Source organism: Cherax quadricarinatus, chromosome 31 (assembly GCF_038502225.1).
Source record: "Cherax quadricarinatus isolate ZL_2023a chromosome 31, ASM3850222v1, whole genome shotgun sequence".
NCBI classification, from domain to species: domain Eukaryota; kingdom Metazoa; phylum Arthropoda; class Malacostraca; order Decapoda; family Parastacidae; genus Cherax; species Cherax quadricarinatus.
In genome coordinates this window covers 24,186,373-24,211,225 of record NC_091322.1, presented here as the reverse complement: position 1 = coordinate 24,211,225, position 24,853 = coordinate 24,186,373, and the positions used below count along the sequence as shown (strand labels likewise).

General features: G+C 45.4%; 1 protein-coding gene across 1 annotated transcript in view; it reads left to right on the top strand.

Annotated features, from left to right (window-relative positions):
• The window catches only part of LOC128698977 (uncharacterized), a 384,560-nt gene that overhangs the window by 27,623 nt on the left and 332,084 nt on the right, over window positions 1-24,853 (top strand). Inside the window, exons 3-5 of the mRNA XM_070090399.1 lie at window positions 1,909-2,118; window positions 22,449-22,478; window positions 22,665-22,766. Coding sequence (XP_069946500.1) covers window positions 1,909-2,118; window positions 22,449-22,478; window positions 22,665-22,766 — 342 coding nt within the window. The remainder of the gene's footprint in view (window positions 1-1,908; window positions 2,119-22,448; window positions 22,479-22,664; window positions 22,767-24,853) is intronic.

Genomic DNA, 24,853 nt, shown 5'->3' with positions numbered 1-24,853 from the left:
CCCACCTTCACTTCCTCTTCTGCCTCCCACCTTCACTTCCTCTTCTGCCTCCCACCTTCACCTCCTCTTCTGCCTCCCACCTTCACTTCCTCTTCTGCCTCCCACCTTCACTTCCTCTTCTGGCTCCCACCTTCACTTCCTCTTCTGCCTCCCACCTTCACCTCCTCTTCTGCCTCCCACCTTCACTTCCTCTTCTGCCTCCCACCTTCACCTCCTCTTCTGCCTCCCACCTTCACTTCCTCTTCTGCCTCCCACCTTCACTTCCTCTTCTGCCTCCCACCTTCACTTCCTCTTCTGCCTCCCACCTTCACCTCCTCTTCTGCCTCCCACCTTCACTTCCTCTTCTGCCTCCCACCTTCACTTCCTCTTCTGCCTCCCACCTTCACTTCCTCTTCTGCCTCCCACCTTCACCTCCTCTTCTGCCTCCCACCTTCACTTCCTCTTCTGCCTCCCACCTTCACCTCCTCTTCTGCCTCCCACCTTCACCTCCTCTTCTGCCTCCCACCTTCACTTCCTCTTCTGCCTCCCACCTTCACCTCCTCTTCTGCCTCCCACCTTCACTTCCTCTTCTGCCTCCCACCTTCACTTCCTCTTCTGCCTCCCACCTTCACTTCCTCTTCTGCCTCCCACCTTCACTTCCTCTTCTGCCTCCCACCTTCACCTCCTCTTCTGCCTCCCACCTTCACTTCCTCTTCTGCCTCCCACCTTCACCTCCTCTTCTGCCTCCCACCTTCACTTCCTCTTCTGCCTCCCACCTTCACTTCCTCTTCTGCCTCCCACCTTCACTTCCTCTTCTGCCTCCCACCTTCACTTCCTCTTCTGCCTCCCACCTTCACCTCCTCTTCTGCCTCCCACCTTCACCTCCTCTTCTGCCTCCCACCTTCACTTCCTCTTCTGCCTCCCACCTTCACCTCCTCTTCTGCCTCCCACCTTCACTTCCTCTTCTGCCTCCCACCTTCACCACCACCTAAGCCTGACAACTACAACATCAGTCTGTTCTCATTGCAAGTTGCTCCACAAACGTACTTATGTACTTTCATTGCTAGATCTGATCACGACTGCTTTTTTTTATTTGTTTGTGTGGTTACATATACACTTTTGCAAGTTTATTTAAGCTAACCAAAGTTGACAAAGAAAATGTGTTTGTAAGTTTGCAGGGAATGGTCAGAAATTGATGGTGGGAATCACGTAAGAAAGTTAACCCAGTGAAACGTTGATAGATTGTGTGTGATGTGTTGAGACACTTGCGGGGACAATGTGGTTGACTTGTAATTGATTTTGGGGGTTATCGCAGTAGTGGTCCACCACTAACAGCCTGATTACTGAAGCTATCAACCATGTTGATAGCTTCAGTTATCAGGCTGTTGGTGGTGGTAGTAAAACTATTATATGAACCATACCACGGGCGGGGATAGAACCCGCGATCAGAGAGTCATAAAACTCCAGACCAACACGCTAGCCACTGGCCCAGTGCCTAGCGCGTCGGTCTGGACTTTTATGACTCTGATCGCGGGTTTTAACCCCGCCCGTGGTATGGTTTGTTTGCAATCGTGTCATTACGATTTCATGAATCATGTAAACTGTTGTATCTCAATTATATATAACGCCCGTGTAGCCTTGAAAATACTGAATGTGTGATCTGTGTATCTGGGCCAGTACTATGTACTTGGACAATGTTCTGAGTCCCTTGAAATTTAGTGTCTATGGTTACTGTTATGGAGTAAGTCCAGTAATTAATGGAAATAAAAGGACCCCAGTGGAAATAAGTCACTCTGTCCGAGTTTTTTGGGTTATCTCAGGTTCTCTACACAAATGCAGCTATGTATCATAATCTGTGTAACTGTATTTATATATATGTGAATATACTTGCTTGCTTACTTTTGCCCCTTCTTGCTTCACATACTGCAGGTGGGAGGTGAAGGCAGCAGCGATGGTGGTGGTGGAGACACTGCCGATATGGGAGGTGGTGGTGGTGGAGAACGCTCGGAGGAGGAACGTAAGATCTCCGTGTCTGTCAGGGAAGCTACTCAGAAGTTCAACCGCTTGGCCTCCGAGTCCCAGCTGCTCTCCTCCTCCCGCGCCTCCTCCAAGAGCAACAGGAGCTCCAGGAGTGATAAAGTAAGTACCACAGGGAAGTGCCTGCAGAGAAAGTACCTAGTTGTATTAGTATCTTCACCAGGTGCCAGATCAACCAGGCTGTGATGGATATGTGGGGCAGCGGACCACCAGCAGCAACTGCCTGGTTGACCAGGCAAACACCAGACGAGCCTGGCCCATGACCGGGCTCCGGGAGTAGAAAAACTCTGGGAACTCATCAAAGGTAGAACAGTACTCATGATTTTTTTCCTATCATGGATGTTGCCACTTGCAGCCCTAGGCTGTAATAAAATAACTATGACCCTGGCGGGTTTAGCGCTTAGTTTTGATAATTATAATAGCTAAAATAATCATACGAAAACAATATTTTATAAATCTAGTAATATGTATAACTAGAATCTGTTATAACAAACCGACAGAAGTAAAGGAAACGATAGAATGCCACGCTACATGCTTTTATTGAGTCGTTGACTCACCTTGGTGAGGGGCTCTTGATCCAAGGAACTGGACATGTCTTCCCTTGGAAAGATTCTAAAAGCGTCCCATTCCCCCAGGTGCTACATGATCTGTACGGTGGGTAGTGCTTTCTCCCTGGCGAAAATAAAATTGTTGCGCAACACGTGTATTTGTTAGTAGTCTGCTGTTTCAGTTCAACTTACGAAGCTTTTTTTTTTTTTTTTTTTTATATTTTATTTAGAACAATACAATACAAGAGATAGATAAAGACAAAAACAGGTCTTACACAGAATAAATCATTAACAACCACACAAACATGAACTTGAGATAACACAAATATCCCTCCTCACCCATACATGAAAACCCCTACACCTATGATAACCAATAAACGACTAATTCCAATTGCATTGTTATATGATTAACAAAGCTAGTAACTTTAATAACTAGGTGTATAGTGGTCACTAGTCCGAGGAAAGTATCCCTGCGTTACATAATCCCATTTCCCGGTACCTCAGTGTATGCGGGATTCAAAAAAGGTATCCCTGCGTTACATAACCCCAGTTCCTTGTACCTCAGTGCACGCGTGAACCGAGAAGGGTATCCCTGTATTGCATAACCTCAGCTTCCTGTACCCCATTTGCATGCGAAAGGAATAGTGAAACATTAGTTTGTATTTTAAATATCACTGAAGCTTCGAAATGAATAAGTTGAGGTATTCACGAGTTATGGATCCAGTACCCAATTTCTTCAATAAAGACGGCAAATTAGGACATACACAGCCCAAAACCAAATCAGAACTTCAACCAAGAAACACCAGCTTTGAATCCAAGCTGAAGAAGCATTTATCTTGATATCTGAGGGACCAATATCCTAAAATACACCAGCACATCAAGTTTGAAGCCACTAACAATTTAGATTTTCATGTTATTACCATTAATGAGTAAAACAGGTAGGATGGGGCACTAAATTTATCGCATGCAAATCAGTATATCAATTCTTCTAGCTTCTCTGATGAAAAAAATGAAAATTGAGACTTACAATGCCAAAATGAATACAAGGTTATCCATATGTAAAATTGATAAACCTTAGAATGAATGCAAGGTTTTCCATATGTAAGATTGATGAGCATTTAAGGTTTAAACGTGTAAGTATTTATGTAAGTTTTCTATAAACTTTGCATACGTTACAAAATACATTATTTACAATGGTCTTGAGAACACATGTGCGCATAAAAGTACATTGTGAAGATTTAATCTAGGATACCTCTTCAAGGGGGGCTCCATGGCATGGTGAAGAGGCTCTTGGTCTGAGGAATTAGACCTGTCGGTCTCCTTCCTCAGACTGAACCTAATTACCCCCCAATCCCCTGTTCCCTATCCCATCCTCCCCTTTTTCCTTTCCTCCTCCTCCTCCCCACCCCTCCCTTTTGCCCTTCCTTTTTGGCCTTTGGTTTTTTTTTTTTTTTTTCCCACAGGCACGCTAGTTCCTAGGTAGGGGAAAGGGTACCGGGGTCCATCCCATTCCGTTGAGGTTCTTGGCGGTGGCGTAGTTTGCCGTGGAATCTGGATTGCCTGGGGATGTCCCGATCCCTCTCCGATATCCCGGAGGGTGGCTTTGGGTGTCTCTCGGGCGATGGGTGTATCTCTGGAAGCCACCTTTCGGATTCCGGGGGTGGTGGCCGAAGGAGGTATGCTTTGTGGCGGATTTCCGGCTGCCCTCTCTTTTGTCCACCGAGGTAGCTCGGCAGATGTGAGGTTGCTATCCCGGATTGCCGGTTTACTGGCATGATGGGTAGGGTATGGCACGGGTTCCATGCTGCATCTGCGCTACTTGCGGTGCTGAGGTCCTCTTGGGCGTGGAGGGAGATTTCTGGCCCTTTCATTCCTCCTAGGAACTATCCCTCCCCGGTCCCCCCTTTTTTTTATTCTTTTTTTTATTTTTCTTTTCTTTTCTTCTTTCTTTTTTTTCTTAAAAACAAAAAGAAAGAAGTAAACTAACCATGCCAGCCCTAGTCCATGAACCTGCTACCCCCGGGCCCCTTCTTGATACCGCACCCCGTTCTGACCCCGCCTTGTCTTTGGACCACTCTTCGGACACTCCTCATGCCTCTGTACCTCTTGCCGGTGCTGTTTCCTCACCCGCTTCAGGTACTGAGGCCTCGACCGACTCCTTCGATTTATCTGACTTTCGCTCTCCTCTGACTATGCTTCCGGCCTCTCCCTCTACGGTGCGGCAATTTTCGAATCGCCGACCCGTTCCACGTCGGACCAACTCTGGTCCCACGCCTAAACGCCAATGACAATTACCTGCTGATGATACTTCTCCACCTTCTCGTTCTTCTCAGAAAAGATCGACACGTCCTTCACTACCTTTCCACACTCAGTTTCAGACTGCACAATGGACTAAATTCTTCACTTTACGACCGACTTCCTCTACTGCCTATCTTTCTGACCACAGTATTGGCAAGGCACTCCTACGCCATGTTGGTAAAGATATTTCTTTTCATGCTCTTAAGAACGGTACGTGCATCATCACCGTACAGAATGCTACCCAGGCTCATGAGCTTTCTCGTCTTTACAATACCGATACTGTTCCTGTCACTATAGAAAAACATCATTCCCTCAATTCTTGTAGTGGTACCGTCATTCTGCCCCATACCATAGTTCAACAAAATTTCCAGACATGTGGCACTGACATTCTTGAACAGCTGGAACTCCAAGATCTCCCAGTCCTCAAGGTAGACACTTATGTTCTTCCTACCCGCGGGCGGAGACAATACCCTAGCAATGTGGCTCGTATAACTTTTGACAGCCGTGAACTCCCATCCTCAGTTTATGTAGCAGGACATGGGTTACAAGTTCGAAAGGTGATCCCTACACCGCAACAGTGTAGAAATTGCTGGTGATTTGGCCATCCAGCAAAATATTGCAGATCTATCGCCGAATGCCCAGTCATGGTGCCGATGACCATTCTAATACATCTTGCAATCGACCTCCCTCTTGCCTTAATTGTCATGAGGCTCACCCTTCGTAGTCTTGCCGTTGTCAAGTCTACTTAAACGAGCGGGAAATCCGTTACATCAAAGAGGCAGAAGGTCTCCCTTATGCCATGGCAGTTTCTCATCTCCGCCTTCAAGGGAGACTACCTCGTGTTTCTTATTCCCGTGTTTCAAAACGTCCCCCCACTTCTGGTATCCCATCTTCTGCACCCACCTCTGTGGTTCCCTCTCCCATAGTCACTCCTGTATCTAATTCTTTTGCTGTCCTCGGCTCAGACGTCCCTACTTCAGCGCCTCGGTCTGATCTCACTTCTTCGTGTTCTCTCTCACAAGCCTCAGTAGCGATGAGATCTCGTATGACACCACCTCCCAATCGTCCCTCTACTTCTCAAAAGTCAAAAAAAGGTCCGTTAACACCTACCCATCTTCCACCTCCTCATTTTACCTTCCCTGTCTCTGTACCTGGTTCTCCCCCTCTCACTGGCTCTGTTACAAGTGTAGAGGTTCACCCTCCTCCTCGTACTGTACCTTCCTCCCCTGTTCCCTCCCAAGTTTCTTCCTCTTCTGCCACCTCCCAGGTTTCTGCCTCTTCTGTCCCCTTCCACGCTTCTCCAGTTCCCTCCACCCTTTCGCCCCCCCCTACCTTGGTAGAGTCCAATACAGTTCCAATCTTTACTCATCCTCCCCCTACCATTTCCAATATTGTCTCCCATACGACGTCTCTGAATTCCGAAACACTTGAAGCAATCTCTGAATATATTGCAGAGACCAAACCATCAATGGACACTGATCCACCCTCCGCTCCTTCTCTCTCTGCTCCATCTGCGCAACTCCTTTCTTCACAGCGCACCGTTCCTTCACTGCTTGAACGTTTTCCACTGCCTCTGCATGTGGACTTTTCTAACCCCTCTAGTCTGTAGGGACCCTTACCTGCGTATTTCAGGTATCTTTATCATTGCCAATCATGGCCTATTTACAGTGGAATATACATGGCCTCAGGGGTAATCAGGGTGAGCTTCAGATGTTACTCTCCCAGTTTTCCCCTGTTGGTGTTTGCTTACAGGAACCAAAATTACACTCTGCTGTTATCTCTCCCATCTCAGGCTATAATTTATTGTATTCTTCAGATCCTTTTCCTGATGGGACCTTTAATGAAAGTGCCCTTTTTCTACGCACTGATATTCCGTACCATCAGCTATTTGTTCGTACTTTGCTGCATTACACAGCAGCCCGTATCCACTTGCATAGGTGGTACACACTCTGTTCTTTATATCTCTCTCCTTCTCGGGCATTATCTATTCCGGATATTGCCTTTTTTGTTTCGTCATTACTGCCACCGATTCTGTTACTTGGTGATTTTAATGCCCACCATTTCCTCTGGGGGGGGGGTCTCACTGTGATTCCCGTGGCATTCAGTTAGAGGCTTTTCTTGCCACCCACCCCCTCCATGTTTTAAATACAGGTACTCACACCCATTTTGATCCTCGGACTCGCACTCTCTCTTGCATCGATCTCTCAGTCTGCTCTTCCTCCGCCGCATTAGACTTCACTTGGTCTGTTCTCCCGGACTTACATGACAGCGATCATTTCCCAATCATTCTTACTTCCCCTTCATATTCACCACCTCTTCGCATCCCATGCTGGCAATTTGATCAGGCAAATTGGAACCTTTACTCACACCTAACTGTTTTTAGAGAGGTTCCTTCTTCGTCCTCCATCGATGAGCTTTTACACCTCTTCTCGTCCTCTGTTTTAACCGCAGCTTCTCATTCTATACCCCAAACTTCGGGCAGGCATTCTCAGAAATGCGTGCCTTGGTGGTCTCCTGCTTGTGCTCGTGCAGTACGTTTGAAACGCGCTGCATGGGGCAGGTACCAGTACAATAGAACCACAGAGAGACTTCTTGATTTTAAGCAGAAGCGTGCGATCGCTCGCCGTGTCATCTGTGATGCTAAACGCACTTGCTGGAGAGATTATGTCTCCACCTTCACCTCTGCTTCCTCTATGAGTGCAGTCTGGAAAAAAGTACGAAAACTGAGTGGTAAATATTCCCCTGACCCGGCTCCTGTTCTGCGGGTTGCCGGTGTTGAAATAGCAAACCCACTAGATGTTGCCAATGAAATTGGCAATCATCTGGTCCGTATTTCTCAGGGACTCCATCTATGCCCCTCATTTCTTTCCTCAAAGTCTGCCAGAGAGTTAGCACCCTTGGACTTTTCTTCTCTCCACTTCAAGAACTGGAGGCAACACTCTCAGCTTGCCGATCATCGGCAGCTGGGCCCGACGACATTCATATTCGTATGCTACAACATTTACATCAGTCAGCCCTTGCAGTCCTATTACGCCTTTACAATCTTATTTGGTCACAAAGGGTTCTTCCACAGCTGTGGAAATCCGCCATTGTTCTCCCTTTCTGCAAACCAGGCACTACGGGACATGAAATCTCCCACTATCGTCCCATTGCTCTTACCAGTGCAGTTTGCAAAGTGATGGAACGCCTAGTAAATAGACGTTTAGTGTGGTATTTAGAGACACACAACAGTCTCTCCACTCGTCAATATGGCTTTTGTAAGGGACGTTCTACCATAGACCCCTTACTACGCTTGGATACGTATGTTCGTAATGCCTTTGCGAATAACCACTCAGTTATTGCCATATTTTTTGACCTTGAGAAGGCATATGACACAACTTGGAGGTATAATATTTTAGCCCAAGCCCACTCCTTAGGCCTTCGAGGCAATCTACCATCCTTCCTTAAGAACTTTTTAACTGACAGGCATTTCCGTGTTCGGGTTAATAATGTGCTCTCCCCGGACTTTATCAAAGCTGAAGGTGTCCCCCAGGGATGTGTTCTGAGCACAACACTTTTTCTCCTTGCTATTAATGATCTGGCCTCTAGTCTTCCATTAAATATTTGGTCATCACTCTATGTTGATGACTTCGCTATTGCCTGTGCAGGCACTGACTGTCACCTCATTACAGTTTCTCTCCAGCATGCAGTCGACCATGTTTCCAATTGGGCCACCACACGTGGGTTTAAATTTTCCAGCACTAAAACCCACCAAATTACTTTCACTAGACGCTCTGTCATCTCCGATCATCCTTTGTACCTCTATGGCTCCCGTATCCCTGAACGTGATACAGTCAAGTTTCTGGGCCTCCTCTTTGATCGTAGGTTATCCTGGAAACCTCACATTACCTCTCTGAAGGCAACTTGTCACAGCCGGCTGAACCTTCTTAAAACCCTTGCTCATCTTTCATGGGGAGCTGATCGTCGAACCCTCCTTCACCTACATTCCACCCTTATTTTATCGAAACTTGATTATGGTGACCAGATCTATTCAGCGGCATCTCCTGCTACTCTCTCTAGCCTTAACCCCATTCATCACCAAGGATTACGTTTATGCCTTGGTGCTTTTCGCTCTTGCCCTGTCGAGAGCCTCTATGCAGAAGCGAACGTTCCATCCTTATCCGATCGCCGTGATGCCCATTGCCTGCGCTACTATGTACGCTCTCATGATCTCCGCAATCCTTCCATTTATAGAATGGTCACTGATATTAGTAGACATTCTTTATTTGTTCGCCGCCCCTGTTTACTCCGTCCCTTCTCTCTTCGCCTTCATTCGCTCTTGTCTTCTCTTCAACTACCACCTTTCTATGTACATGTAGCATCTCACTTTTCCCTACCCCCCTGGGAAGTTCCAGCTGTTCGAGTCTGTTCTTTCTCCCTCCCTTGCTCGAAAGCCCAACTGTCTACGGTCGCTTCCCGCTCTCTTTTTCTTGACCACTTTCACTCTCATTCTCATGCCATTGCTGTGTACACAGATGGCTCTAAGTCTTCTGACGGCATAGGATTCGCAGCAGTGTTTCCGGACAGCGTCGTACAAGGGCATTTACTATCTTCGGCTAGTATTTTTACTGCTGAATTATATGCCATCCTTACAGCACTTATCCGTATTGCATCTATGCCTGTGTCATCATTTGTGGTTGTCTCAGACTCCCTTAGTGCTTTACAGGCTATACAAAAATTTGATACACCTCACCCCTTAGTCCTCCGTATCCAACTTTGGCTACGCCGCATCTTTACCAAGCATAAAGATATTGTTTTTTGTTGGGTCCCTGGTCATGTTGACGTACAGGGCAATGAACAGGCAGACACTGCTGCGCGGTCAGCAGTACATGACCTACCAGTTTCTTATAGAGGTATTCCATTTACGGACTATTTTGCTGCAATATCTTCCCACCTTCACACCTGTTGGCAACAACGTTGGTCTGCTATGCTCGGCAACAAACTTCAATCTATTAAACCGAGTATAGGTTACTGGCCGTCTTCTTATCACCAGTGTCGAGGTTGGGAGACTACTCTCTCCCGTCTTCGCATTGGCCATACTCGTCTTACTCATGGATATCTCATGGAGAGGCGTCTTGCTCCTCTCTGTGAGAATTGCCAAGCTCCATTATCAGTCAGCCACATTCTTTTGGACTGCCCACTTTATCAACGAGCACGCAGAATTTACCTCTGTCGTCGTCTTCGCTCCGCTGCTCTCTCTTTACCTTCCCTTCTCGCTGATGGACCCACCTTTCATCCGGACTCTCTCATTGACTTTTTGACAACAACTAACTGACTTCACAAATTCTGATACCTTCAGCCCTTTCTACTTCAATCTCTTGCTACCCTCTACCCCTGTACTATCCCCTGCCCCGCTGTTTTCTGTAACCTGCTGATCATCCCTCCTCCCTTCTGCCATCCAATACCCTCGCTTCCTTCCCTACCCTGCAGCGCTGTATAGCCCTTGTGGCTTAGCGCTTCTTTTTGATTATAATAATAATAATAATCTAGGATAACACCCCCCAAAAAAAATCACTTTTTTTCTAACTAGAAGATACAGTTATTTCGCAGAAACACCAGTTTGATTAATTGGTGCGTTAGAGATTTCTCGTCGCAACATGAAGGTGGAGTTTCCTTTGAGGAAAGCACATCAGCACTAAGTTGAAAGTTGGCCGAAAGATACGTTCTCCAGGTAGTGCGCACAGTGCAGTAGAAGGTACAACTACACAGTCTAAAACCCCCACAAGTGTTTCATTCATTTCATTAGAGGAATCACCCGTGAAAAATTAGATAAATCGGCCATGAAAAATTAAATGAATCTACCTTGAAAAATCAGGCGAATCGGCTATGAAAATTAGATAAATCGGCCATGAAAAATTAGGCGAATCGGCCATGAAATAAATTGATGAATCAGCCTGAAAAAGTTGATGAATCAGCCATGAAAAATTCGATGAATCAGCTATGAAAAATTGATATTATTCAGAGTCGTCCGATTTAATCATGGGAAAGCATTAAACCAGTAGGGGTCATATAATACCTGGGGTGTATTTAGATTCGATCCACATAAGGGAAGAATGAGTCCAAGTTCTTGGATGAAGAACCACTTCCTAGCATTGAGGGAAACTAATGCAACAATGTACAATACTGCGAAATATCGAGATTAAAAGTGGCAGAATGGCACCTACACACACACACACCCTTAACAATTTCAACCTAATTCAAGGTTGCATACACGAGTGTCGAAATGTTAAAGCTAATCAGAAGAGGCTGTATAAAGTTATCTCTTGGAGACCAATTTCCAGCATGGTGTATGTAAAATTGAGCCGAGGGCCCCGTCAGTTGTTCTGCAAACCTTCGCTTAATAATAGCTGACCCGGGTTGAAAAATTGAAGATAGTGGGATAAGGTAATCTGTAGCTACAAAAGATAACCGTTGAGGAAGTTGGTGGAAAATAAGAATACCCTAAAAATGTGCCTCTGCTCAGACATGAAGTGCAAGTTTTAACGTAAGAACATAAGAAAGAAGGAACACTGCAACAGGCCAACTGACCCATGCGAAGCAGGTCCATTTCCATTCCCCCCCCCCTGATTATCCCAATGACCCACCTAAAAGCTCTAAAAATGCAGGTTTTCAATATTTTTTTTATTTCTATTCTATTTTAAATTATATATTTTTATCTAAAATATTTTTTTTTTGAATGAAGTTCAGTTTGATAAAATTTAAGACTGAAAAATTGGCATGTACAAAACCCATATTAAATATAGACTTGCAAGACAGGCCACAAGATATGGAAATCTTCAGCTCAGGATCTTTCACACGTCACCGTGTTTCATCAGGAGCTATGCAATGTTGCAAGAGTAGCAACAGGTGAAATGAGGGGAAGTATGTTCAGATAAAGTAGCATAGCGATGCCAGGAAGTTCCTCTCAGAAGTGGTCAGGACTCAGGCACTGTCCGCCATCCACACAACTGTATTGTAATAAAAGTACTTATAATTAAGATAGCACTTCAAAGTTTGAAGCCGAACAGAAGAGGCATTCTCGAGTTATCACAAGGGTTGTCGACCAATGGTTCAGAGCCGACAAGATGATAAATTAGACACTTGTGCAACACTTGGGTATCTTCATTGTGGAAACGTATTGCCTCACAGTGGCTTCATCAGTCCATCAGTCTTGATGGACTGATTACCTCAGACTCGGATCTTGAACAATTCTTCTCTGTACTGGACTGATGAAGCCACTGTGTAGCGAAACGTTTCCACAGCACTGGTACCCAAGTGTTGCACAAGTGTCTTAATTTATCATCGCAACGATTCCATCGATTACAAGTTTTATATAGTTTTATATAGTTTTTTTAGTGTATTGCAAAATAAGGCCGCACACAAACTAAACTTAATGGACACTCTCCCGGCCGCAAGTTTCACCAGCCATTTAAATATATCTGAAGCCATTTAGAAGAGATACTCAAATATCTTTTAACTTGATTAAATGGTGGTTAAAACTATCATACTGTTTCACACAAGTGGGCAGATGTGCGCCTACATACTTGAATTTTACTCTTTGCTCAGCGTTGCATGACCCTTGTGGGTTTAGCGCGCCGCGGAGGATTTTGGAAGTTATCGGAGCCATTCCAGGATGCTGGGAATGGGTTCAAGACTTTTTTTTTTTTTTGGGGGGGGGTCATTAAAACACTTGCAGGTGACAACTGTTCGTATAATCTTGGCCGCCTAGATGCCCCATATTAACCTTGAAAGTTTGAAACCGATCGGATGAAGCTTTCTCGTGTTATGAGCGAAATACCAGCGAAATGTTGGAGGAAGACAATGGAAGAGGTTGGAGGAAGACAAAAAGGTTGGAGGAAGATAAAGAAAAAGGTTGGAGGAAGACAGACAAAAAGGTTGGAGGAAGACAGACAAAAAGGTTGGAGGAAGACAAACAAAAATGTTGGAGGAAGACAGACAAAAAGGTTGGAGGAAGACAAAAATGTTGGAGGAAGACAGACAAAAAGGTTGGAGGAAGACAAAAATGTTGGAGGAAGACAGACAAAAAGGTTGGAGGAAGACAAACAAAAAGGTTGGAGGAAGACAAACAAAAAGGTTGGAGGAAGACAAAGAAAAGGTTGGAGGAAGACAAACAGGTTGGAGGAAGACAAAACGGTTGGAGGAAGACAAAATATTCTGACAACCACTTACTATCCCCCTCGGGGGATATCAAATAATGCTGTTAACTATAATAATACTACTACTTGTAAGAGTAATAATAATGGTGACAGTATTACCTTGGGTAAGATGTAGGAAGACTTTCAGCTTATGATAACAGTGGTACGTGTTGGCATATTAAAATGAATATTAGAGGTTCTTGTCTGAAGCAGTTAACAAGCAGTTAGGAGGAGTGTGAAGTTAATCCCACCAACACTTAATTGGCCGAGTCGGTGGTGTCATGTGAACACCAGCAGACACCCGGATAAACTACGACTTAACATTCTCAACAAAACCATTGCATTCTGATACACGCAAAGAATGTTAGAGTGGGAATTATTTTTTGTACGTATACGTTGTGTGTCTACGTACGTACGTGCGCGTGTGTATATAAGTCATCAAGGGAACATTGAGGCCAAGCTAGGTAGATCTGATAACTGAGTACAGTATATGTCGTCTTTCCTTAACTTATGCAAAGTATCTTAATTATTTGCGGCCATCTTTGTCAAGTTATTCACGGTATCTTAGTTACGTCTCATCAGTCCACGAAAGTTTTGTCTAGGACTTTCAATTATTATTAGTATTAATAGTTGTAGTATTAGTAGTAGCATTTATTATTTAATTATTATTATTATTATTATTATTATTAAAAAAGAAGATCATTATAGAACTTTCAAAACTTGCTGTGTACTCCGGTGTTGACCTCCAGACCTTCCCTCACCGTTTATCCTACCTAACGCGACGGTCTGGAGTTCTGAGACTCTCTGATCGCGGGTTCTAACCCCGCCCGTGGTATGGTTTATTCTACCTTGCGACGGTGATGATCCCTTATGTCAGTGTTAGTCTTGTGGTAGTACTCAGCTTTTACTGAGGCAACAGCTTTATTAGCTCTCACATCGTAGCGAATGCTTAGGTCATTTCCAGGGAGTTTGAGTTCCTCGGATGTTTGTTGTAGCGTAGGACCATTTCCTAGGATGCGACCCACGATGGTCATGTGGAGAGGGAGGGAGATGACGGAGATAGTAGGCAGAGACAGGACGAGAGTAGGTGGAGGAAGAGAAAGTGAAAAAACAGGGCAGGTAGATTGGAAAAATATTAACGGAAGGAGTGCATATACAGTGTTTATGTGTGTGTGTGTGTGTGTGTGTGTGTGTGTGTGTGTGTGTGTGTGTGTGTGTGTGTGTGTGTGTGTGTGTGTGTGTGTGTGTGTGTGTGTAAAACTGAAAGAGAAAGAAAACTGGAAAGAGGGAGAGCGGATTGGTTGGTAGGTTTGTTGGATTGAAGCCTATTTTAACCACAGAAGTTGAGAGTAGAGACACTGGTGGTAGTGGATCCCATTAATACAATGTTTCGCTTTAGTGCCCGATAAACCCCAGCTTTGAGGGAAATGTGTTAAAAGGATCCTCTGCTGCCATCGTCTTCATTCCCTGGTGTTTGCTAGTTGTCGGTCTCGCATACCATTTGTACCTATAAGCAAATATATTTAGCTACAGGTACACGTAAGTACAGTTATGATACGTATGTAGGTATATGTGTAAATTTCCTAGGTAAGCCCCCCCCCCAAAAAAAAAGACAAAATTTCTCATTTCCATTTGGGTCCTTGTTTAAGAAGTCGACTAACACACAAGTATCTAAGTCTTGTACGGTGAGTAAGGCAAGTTGGGGTGTCAGGAAACTTGCCCGTATATTGCTCCGTGCCTGAGAAACGAACCCGGACCTTGCCATTGTGAGTTAAATGGTCTTGCTAGTGAGCTACTCAGCACTCGTTAAAGGGAAGCTGGAAATAGAGGGAGGCATTAAGAAGACAGGGAAGACCTGAGAAGGTTGTCCGAAATGCTTTGCATTAACCAGGGGCTTTCTGTGACGTATGTCATTAATGTCAATAATATGTAAATTTTGTGATGTACTTTGTAAAATTATTATTGTTATCGTAAGGGGAAGAGGAGAGTTGGGGAGAGGGAAAGAGCAGAGGGAAGGGGAGAACTGGTGAGAGAGGCGGCGCAGGGAGGGAGAGAGGATGTATGTACGTATGTGTTTTCAATTGAATAATATATTATTTTTTTTGTTAGTGTGTGTGTGTGTGTGTGTGTGTGTGTGTGTGTGTGTGTGTGTGTGTGTGTGTGTGTGTGTGCGCGCGCGTGCGCGCGTGCGTGTGTGTGCGCGCGCGCGCGTGTGTGCGTGTGTGTGTGTGCGTGTGCGCGTGTGCGTGTGTGTGCGTGTGTGTGCGTGTGTGTGCGTGTGTGTGCGTGTGTGTGCGCGTGTGTGCGCGTGTGTGTGCGCGCGCGTGCTTCTTAGGCTGGTCTCTTAATTAATAGTGTTTACCTGGAGGGCATTCCGGGGATCAACGCCCCCGCGGCCCGGTCCATGACCAGGCCTCCTAGTGGATCAGGGCCTGATCAACGAGGCCGTTACTGCTGGGCGCACGTAGTTCAACGTACGAACCACAACCCGGGTGATCTGGCACTGACTTTAGGTATCTGTCCAGCTCCCTCTTGAAGACTACCAGGGGTCTATTGGTAATTCCCCTTATGGCTGGTGGGAGACTGTTGAACAGACTTGGGCCCCGGACACTTAATGCGTTTTCGCTTAGTGTAACAGTGGTGCCCCTACTTTTCACTGAGGGTATGTTACATCGCCTGCCAAGTCTTTTGCTTTCGTAGGGAGTGATTTCTGTGTGTAGGTTAGGGACCAGTCCCTCCAAAATCTTCCAGGTGTAGATTATGAGGTATATATCTCGCCTGCGCTCCAATGAGTACAAGTCAAATGCTTCCAGGCGCTCCCAGTAGTTAAGGTGTTTGATGGAACTTATACGTGCAGTAAAGGTTCTCTGTACATTCTCTAGATCTGCAATTTCACCTTCCTTGAATGGGGATGTTAATGTACAGCAGTATTCCATCCTAGAGAGAATAAGTGATTTAAAAAGGATCATCATTGGCTTAGCATCTCATGTCTTGAATGATCTAATTATCCATCCTATCAGTTTCCTAGCAGATGTGACAGTGGCATTGTTGTGATCCTTGAAGGTGAGGTCTTCGGACATTACCACTCCCAGGTCCTTCACCTTGCTTTTCCTCTCTATTGTGTGATTTGAGTTTATAGTATACTTGGTACTAGCTATTATTTCCTCCAGTTTTCCACAACGGAGTAGTTGGAATTGGTCTTCATTGAAGATCATATTGTTCTCTGTTGCCCATTGGAAAACTTGGTTTATATCTTCTTGGAGATTTGTCGTGTCCTCAATGGATGACACTCTCATGCAGACCCTAGTATTGTCTGCGAAGGATGATACAGTGCTATGATTTACATCTCAGTCTATGTCTGATATGAGAATGAGGAACAGGATAGGGACGAATACTGTGCCTTGTGGGACAGAGCTCTTCACTATGGCAGCTTCCGATTTAACTCTGTTTACCACTACTCTTTGTTTTCGATTGGTTAGAAAGTTGAAGATCCATCTGCCTACTTTGCCATTTATCCCTTTAGCACGCATTTTGTGTGCTATTACACCACGATCACACTTGTCAAAGGCTTTTTCAAAATCTGTGTATACTACATCTACATTCTATTGGTTTCCAGTGCATCTAAAACCATATAGTGGTCGAGTTGTTGCGAGAGGCAGGAGCGACCTGCTCTGAAACCATGCTGCCCTGGATTGTGCAATTTTTGGGAGTCCAAGTGGTCCAAGATTTTTATGGTGTGGGACGTTAAAGCTATTGGTCTATAGTTCTTAGCTATTGCTTTGCTATATCCGTTGTTTTCAGTGACTGGAATCTCACCTGTGTCTATGCTCCTTTTCCATAACATACTTAGGGCCCGTGAGAGGGGTTTCTTGCAGGTTTTAATGAACACCGAGTTCCACGAGTCGGGGCCTGGGGCTGAGTGCATGGATATGTCGTCGATGGCTTTCTCAGAGTCTAGTGGAGTTAGGGTTATGTCAGAAATTTGGCCTACATTGGCAGGGTCTTGAGACTCAAGTGTGTGTATTTATGTTGTTTTCACCTGGTCTCTTAATAGTGTGAGCCTTGGTTTATTGTGGTCCTTGGCTGGTCTGGTGGTCTCTAGTACATAGTGTGAGTCTTGGTTTATTGTGGTCCTTGGCTGGTCTGGTAGTTTCTGTTACGTAGTGTGAATCTTGGTTTATTTACTCGGCCGGTCTACACCGCGTGGCTCGTGAGTCTACCTGCCTGCCTGGAGGGAGTTCCGGGGGTCAAGGCCCCCTCGGCCCGGCCCATGACCAGGCCTCTTGAGTCATGTCTCAAGTGTTCATCATTGAGTATATTTCAAGTTTTGCGTTTGTTGGCCCAGCACCTCTAGTTCACCCTCTCTTTGTACACGTCTTTCTTCACTTCTCTTCCCTTCATTTTTTCCCTTTCTTCTCTACCTGCTAGTTTCCTGCTCTTCCTTCTCTACCTGCTAGTTTCCTGCTCTTCCTTCTCTACCTGCTAGTTTCTTGCTTTACTTTCAGATTTTTTGCTCTCTTTTCTGCTACATGCTAGTGAGGGGGGTCTTTTGATCCAGGTAATTAGAACACAGGTAGCATACCTGGATCCAAGTGACGTACCTGGATCCAAGTGGTTTGTTTTGATCCAGAAGGTTGTCCTTTTAAAAGTCTGTTGTGCAGTAAATTTTCTTTTCTTCTTAAGATGGGTGATCCTCCTCCACCTTTTTTCTCTCATGTTATCTCTTGTGTGTATGTATATACGCTCATTATTCTCTCTCTCTCTCTCTCTCTCTCTCTCTCTCTCTCTCTCTCTCTCTCTCTCTCTCACCTGCCCATTCTTCCCTGCCATGCCTCTTGCTGGGTCGCTGGAGGAGATACCGTGCCGCCTCTTCGTTCGTTGTGGTTGATGGTGGGAGGGCGGGGGTGTTAGGACGAGGACGGAGTGGGCGTGATCGAGGGTGGACCTGTGTATACTTACTCGGGATATGCCAAGGTATCGGCCACAATTTTGGTACCGTCCCATCCCTAGTACTTACCTGTGTGTGGTTGCAGGGATTGATTCTCTGCTCCGCTTGTTAGATTCACTCCATCCTAGTCTTGTGGACCCTGCCGTGCCTACTCTCAAAGCTGTGTAAAGGGAGATGCAGGTGATGGAGGGGGGGGGGAGGGGGTAAATAAGTTGGTTAAGGAGTGGGAGAGTGAATATGAGGGGTGGGTGTGTACTCACCTACAGCTCCTGTCCCCGCCTTTTCGCTGGCCATTACTGAGTTCACGCACTAGGATATCATGTGTGAACTCAGTACGAGTTATTTGTGTGTTGTTCCGGTCGCAGTATTGTGCCTGTTTTGTTTTTTGTGTGTGGGTGTGTGCATGGGTGTGTAGTGGGTGGGTGGGTTGATGGGTGGGTGGGTTGATGGGTGGGTGGGTTGTAGGGTGGGTGGGTTGTAGGGTGCTCAAGACGACAACAAGGTGTTTGGCTAGTCAAGACACTTGTCCTATTATTTAAAGAGATAGGACGCGTCACCCGCTGATAAGGATGGACGGGGAGTGGCCGGGTGTGGGGGAGGGTCGGTGGGTCGGGTGGCAGGGTGGAGGGGGCCGGGTGGTGGGTGGCAGGGTTGTGGGGGCCGGTGGGTGGGGCGGCAGGGTGGCGGGGACTGGTGGGTGGTGTGACAGGGTGGGGGCGGCCAGCCACCTTTGTACCTCTGCCGACTCCACACATTAGAATTTTTATGTCGCTAGTTATAATGCTGCTCCATCTACTCTCCTTCCTTCTCTCCCCCATTCTTGCACTCCTTCAATGTCTCTGTCTGTCTGTCTGTCTGTCTCTCTCTCTCTCTCTCTCTCTCTCTCTCTCTCTCTCTCTCTCTCTCTCTCTCTCTCTCTCTCTCTCTCTCTCTCATATTTGAATGCTAAAATGTTGTCTTGGTATCTGCTGTCTGGCTTACTCGATGAATGGCATTCTTACTTAGTGATTTACTCTAAGGCTGATTTACCGAGGATATTATTGAATACATTATTGTCTAGGATAGAATATAAATTAGCCCCTTAGATGGACTAGTGAAAGATAGTCACTGAACGTTGTATCAGCACCTTTCTTTCACAGCAGTCACTGAACGTTGTATCAGCACCTTTCTTTCACAGCAGTCACTGAACGTTGTATCAGCACCTTTCTTTCACAGCAGTCACTGAACGTTGCAAACTATTACTGTGAATTCGAAGTAACTAATATTTTGCCGTCAAAGAGGCTAGTTTGTGTACTATGTATCTTTCGTGGATGGTAGCGGCTAGTATCATATATCTACCCTGCGGATAGTAGCTGCTAGTTTATGCACCATGTATCCATCCTGTGGATGGTGGCTGCTAGTTTCTGTTCTGTATATCCATTCTGTAGATGATAATGGCTAGTTTGTATAACATATACCAAGTCTGTGGACGGTAGAATACTTGAAGTATGTTTTCGAAGGGTCAACGCCCCCGCGGCCCGGTTCTAGTCCAGGCCTCCTGGTGGATCAAGTCCTGATCATCCAGACTGTCACTGCTTGACAGCGACTAGCTGATGTACGCCATTGTACATAATTATAATGACAGGTTATTGTGGGCAGTTGTATGGGCAGTGAGGCGATGATGGTGCAGGCAGCAGTTGTTTTTATCAGGGCAAGTACCAGTATTAAATTAGAGAGAGAGAGAGAGAGAGAGAGAGAGAGAGACAAACAGACAGAGATAGACAGATAGACATACTGTCTGCCTCTGCATATCTGTTAGACAGATATACAAAGGCAGACAGACAGACAGGTAAGCGCGACTGCAAAAAATTGATTGATAGGAAGACATACTGAGACATAAGAGTACGAAAGTCAGAGGCGCAGATGAGAGGTGGCTAGAGTGGTGACGGGGGGGGGGGGGGCGTCTGTCACATTGTTAGGTCATGTCCTGCTGGTGCCTGAGGTGATTGCTCCAGAGTTTTTTGTGAGTATTCACCGTGTTGGTGCGTTATTCATCCGCTTATTGATAATCGGTGATACAACACTTGAGTCATGAATACACAAATAACCTGCACTTAGGAGACAAACTTATGACGACGTTTTGGCCCAACTTGGGTTGATTCATTTATTCATGAACAGACGGACCTTGGCATCTGGCGTTTACTTGTCCTCTAAGATATGTTTAAGGAGCAGCACCTCTGCTATTCCGTTTGCAGTTATGCTTTATTGAATTTGGCTTGTGTATACTTATGGGGTGTGTCGTGTCTTGCTGCGATTGTTACCTGTGTGTACTCACCTAATTGTTGTTGCAGGGGTCGTGTCTCGGCTCGACCCCTCCCCCCCCCTCGTCTGTGTATGTGTGTTACCACCAATTGTTAGAGGCACCTGTCAGTAGATACTTCGCTTGGCCCGGTTGTGTGTTTCTTTGTGTATGTATGTATACTCACCTTTATGTATTCACCGGTATGTGGTTGCAGGGGGTTGAGTCCTTGTCCGTGGCCCTGCCTCTTAACTTGCCGCTTATCTAAATCACTCCTAGCCTCTTGGACCTTATCGTACCTACTCTTCAATCTGTATATGGAGCCTGCCTCCACTTCGTCGAGATCAATACACTTCCCGATCACCCTGAGACTGAAGAAATACTTCCTGACTTCCCTGTGACTCATCTGTTTCTTTAACTTCCTACTGTGCCATCGTTTACCAGTTTCCACTTCTCGTGCAGTCTTAATCTATTCTGTCAGGTCCTTTGAGTATTTTGTAGGTCGCTGTCATGTCTGCTTTATCCTCTGATGTCGTTAGGTTCACTTCCTTGATAACAAAAAAGGCACAATACCGTGACTGGAACGATACACAAATAACCCGCACATAAAAGAGAGAAGCTTGCGACGACGTTTCGGTCCGACCATTGACAAAGTCACACAGTCACACAGTGTGACTTTGTCAATGGTCCAAGTCGGACCGAAACGTCGTCGTAAGCTTCTCTCTTTTATATGCGGGTTATTTGTGTATCACTTCCTTGAGCCTACTCTTATACATCATTCCCCCTACCTCTGGGACTAGTCTCGTTGCATACCTTTGCACTTTCTCTAATTTCTTAATCTCAATATGCGTGTTGCATACTCCAAGATAGGCACAACATATGTCGTATACAGCTCCATAAATGAGTCTTTTTGAGACTACTGAAAGCTACTCTTAGATGTCCAGAACGAGAATTCACTGTAGAGGTTGTTCAGTAACTATGTATCTCTGGTGATATACTCTGTATTCTACACACCCCTAGGTCTTTCTCCTTGAGTGAAGTTTGCGGCCTCTGTTTGCCGAGTCTGTATTCAGTTTTTGACATAGCGTATTCCCACTTTTCATAACTTTGTATTTGCTGGGGTTGAAGCCCAGTAGTCACTTGTCCGATTAATCTTGCAGTTTGTTCTGGGTCATCTGAAGCCTATCCTCGTCCTCATCACTGTTTATTCTCGTTAATTTTTGCATCATCTAATGACACGGCTGTATCTGATTCCATCTCTTCGGGTATGTCATTCACATATAACAGAAACAGTACTGGTCCTAATGTTGATTCTTCCAGCACCTCAATTGTTATACTTGTTATACTCTCTGATTCACTGTACCACATTCACTTGTATTAATGCTTGCTCATCAAGACTTTGAGTCTCTTGTATGGTACGGTATCCAGTTCTTTCTTGCAGTCCAAGAAAATGCAGTCCTTCTATCACTCTCTTTTCTGTCTCACTTCTGTTATTTTTCTCATAGAACTCCAGCAGGTTTGTGAGGCAAGATTTACCATCTCTAAACTCACGCTGATGGTTGTTCATAAAACCATGTCTCTTCAAGTGCTCTGCCACCCTCTGATTATCTTCTATATTACCTTACATAATCTGCATGTAGGTGGCTACTGCTCTGTAGTTTAACGCTTCCTCTTACCTTTCTTAAATATTGGAATTTACATTCGCTCTCTTCCAGATCTCTTACAATTGTCATATTTCCATTGATATATTAATTTTAGCTAGTGGTTCAGAAAGTGCTTCTGTTCCCTTTCACTGAATCTGTGGTGACTTTCTCTTCGGTCCTGTTGCTTTTGATGAGTCTAGTTCTCTCAAAACTTTTTTTTTTAATTTTTGTTATGTGTATGGCGTCCTGTTGGGCACTTGATGTTTGAAGCATTGGTGGCTGAGTGGACTAAGGCGTCTCGTAATTTTGGCAGGCTTCTCACGAGGCGTGCTCAAAGCTCGGGGGTTCGATTCCCGGCCAATCACAATATTGTTAATTGCTTAAAACCACTCGTTTATGGATGCATTAATATATATATATATATATATATATATATATATATATATATATATATATATATATATATATATATATATATATATATATATATATATATAAAATCCATTGCTTAGGTAATTCCATTAAAAATTTTCTTTTTTCCAGGATGATGATGACTCGACTTCCATCCTGTCGGTAAGTCAGTGGATGCCTGGGATTACCACCAGTGTGTATAGTACGTGTTTGTTCTCGTATACAGTACTGTGTGTAGTAACACGGTCTCGTGCAGTGATTATAGTTCATGGATGTTCACCTATACAATACAGTGTCGATATTGAATGATCTAGTACATTGGTTTGTTATAAGTGTTTTTGCCTGCAGTATGGCGCTGACGGACAGGAGTGGATGTTAGCAGCTGCCAAGAGTGACTTTAATGAAATCCTGAGATTGCTGAAGGTACACCCAACACTCGCTAGGTACAAGGTAAGTTACCTTGCGTGTTATCACAGGACCCTGGCTAGGTACAAGGTAAGTTACCTTGCGTGTTATTACAGGACCCTGGCTAGGTACAAGGTAAGTTACCTTGCGTGTTATCACAGGACTCTGGCCAGGTACAAGGTAAGTTACACTGTGTGTTATCACAGGACTCTGGCCAGGTACAAGGTAAGTTACCCTGTGTGTTATTACAGGACTCTGGCCAGGTACAAGGTAAGTTACCCTGTGTGTTATTACAGGACTCTGGCCAGGTACAAGGTAAGTTACCCTGTGTGTTATTACAGGACTCTGGCCAGGTACAGGGTAAGTTACCTTGCGTGTTATCACAGGACTCTGGCCAGGTACAAGGTAAGTTACCCTGTGTGTTATTACAGGACTCTGGCCAGGTACAAGGTAAGTTACCCTGTGTTATTACAGGACTCTGGCCAGGTACAAGGTAAGTTACCCTGTGTGTTATCACAGGACTCTGGCCAGGTACAGGGTAAGTTACCTTGCGTGTTATCACAGGACTCTGGCCATGTACAAGGTAAGTTACCCTGTGTGTTATCACAGGACTCTGGCCAGGTACAAGGTAAGTTACCCTGTGTGTTATTACAGGACTCGGGCCAGGTACAAGGTAAGTTACCCTGTATGTTATTACAGGACTCTGGCCAGGTACAAGGTAAGTTACCCTGTGTGTTATTACAGGACTCTGGCCAGGTACAAGGTAAGTTACCCTGTGTGTTATTACAGGACTCTGGCCAGGTACAAGGTAAGTTACCCTGTGTGTTATTACAGGACTCTGGCCAGGTACAGGGTAAGTTACCTTGCGTGTTATCACAGGACTCTGGCCAGGTACAAGGTAAGTTACCTTGCGTGTTATCACAGGACCCTGGCCAGGTACTAGGTAAGTTACCTTGCGTGTTATCACAGGACCCTGGCCAGGTACAAGGTAAGTTACCTTGCGTGTTATCACAGGACTCTGGCCAGGTACAAGGTAAGTTACCTTGCGTGTTATCACAGGACCCTGGCCAGGTACTAGGTAAGTTACCTTGCGTGTTATCACAGGACCCTGGCCAGGTACAAGGTAAGTTACCTTGCGTGTTATCACAGGACTCTGGCCAGGTACAGGGTAAGTTACCCTGTGTGTTATCACAGGACCCTGGCCAGGTACAGGGTAAGTTACCCTGTGTGTTATCACAGGACTCTGGCCAGGTACAGGGTAAGTTACACTGTGTGTTATCACAGGACTCTGGCCAGGTACAAGGTAAGTTACCCTGTGTGTTATCACAGGACCCTGGACAAGTACAAGGTAAGTTACCCTGTGTGTTATCACAGGACTCTGGCCAGGTACAGGGTAAGTTTCCCTGTGTGTTATCACAGGACTCTGGCCAGGTACAAGGTAAGTTACCCTGTGTGTTATCACAGGACCCTGGCCGGGTACAAGGTAAGTTACCCTGTGTGTTATCACAGGACTCTGGCCAGGTACAGGGTAAGTTACCCTGTGTGTTATCACAGGACCCTGCCAGGTACAAGATAAGTTACCCTGTGTGTTATTACAGGACCCTGGCCAGGTACAAGGTAAGTTACCTTGTGTGTTATCACAGGACCCTGGCCATGTACAAGGTAAGTTACCCTGTGTGTTATCACAGGACCCTGGCCAGGTACAAGGTAAATTACCCTGTGTGTTATTACAGGACCCTGGCCAGGTACAAGGTAAGTTACCCTGTGTGTTATCACAGGACTCTGGCCAGGTACAGGGTAAGTTACCCTGTGTGTTATCACAGGACCCTGCCAGGTACAAGATAAGTTACCCTGTGTGTTATTACAGGACCCTGGCCAGGTACAAGGTAAGTTACCTTGTGTGTTATCACAGGACCCTGGCCAGGTACAAGGTAAGTTACCCTGTGTGTTATCACAGGACCCTGGCCAGGTACAAGGTAAATTACCCTGTGTGTTATTACAGGACCCTGGCCAGGTACAAGGTAAGTTACCCTATGTGTTATCACAGGACCCTGGCCAGGTACAAGGTAAGTTACCCTATGTGTTATCACAGGACCCTGGCCAGGTACAAGGTAAGTTACCCTGTGTGTTAT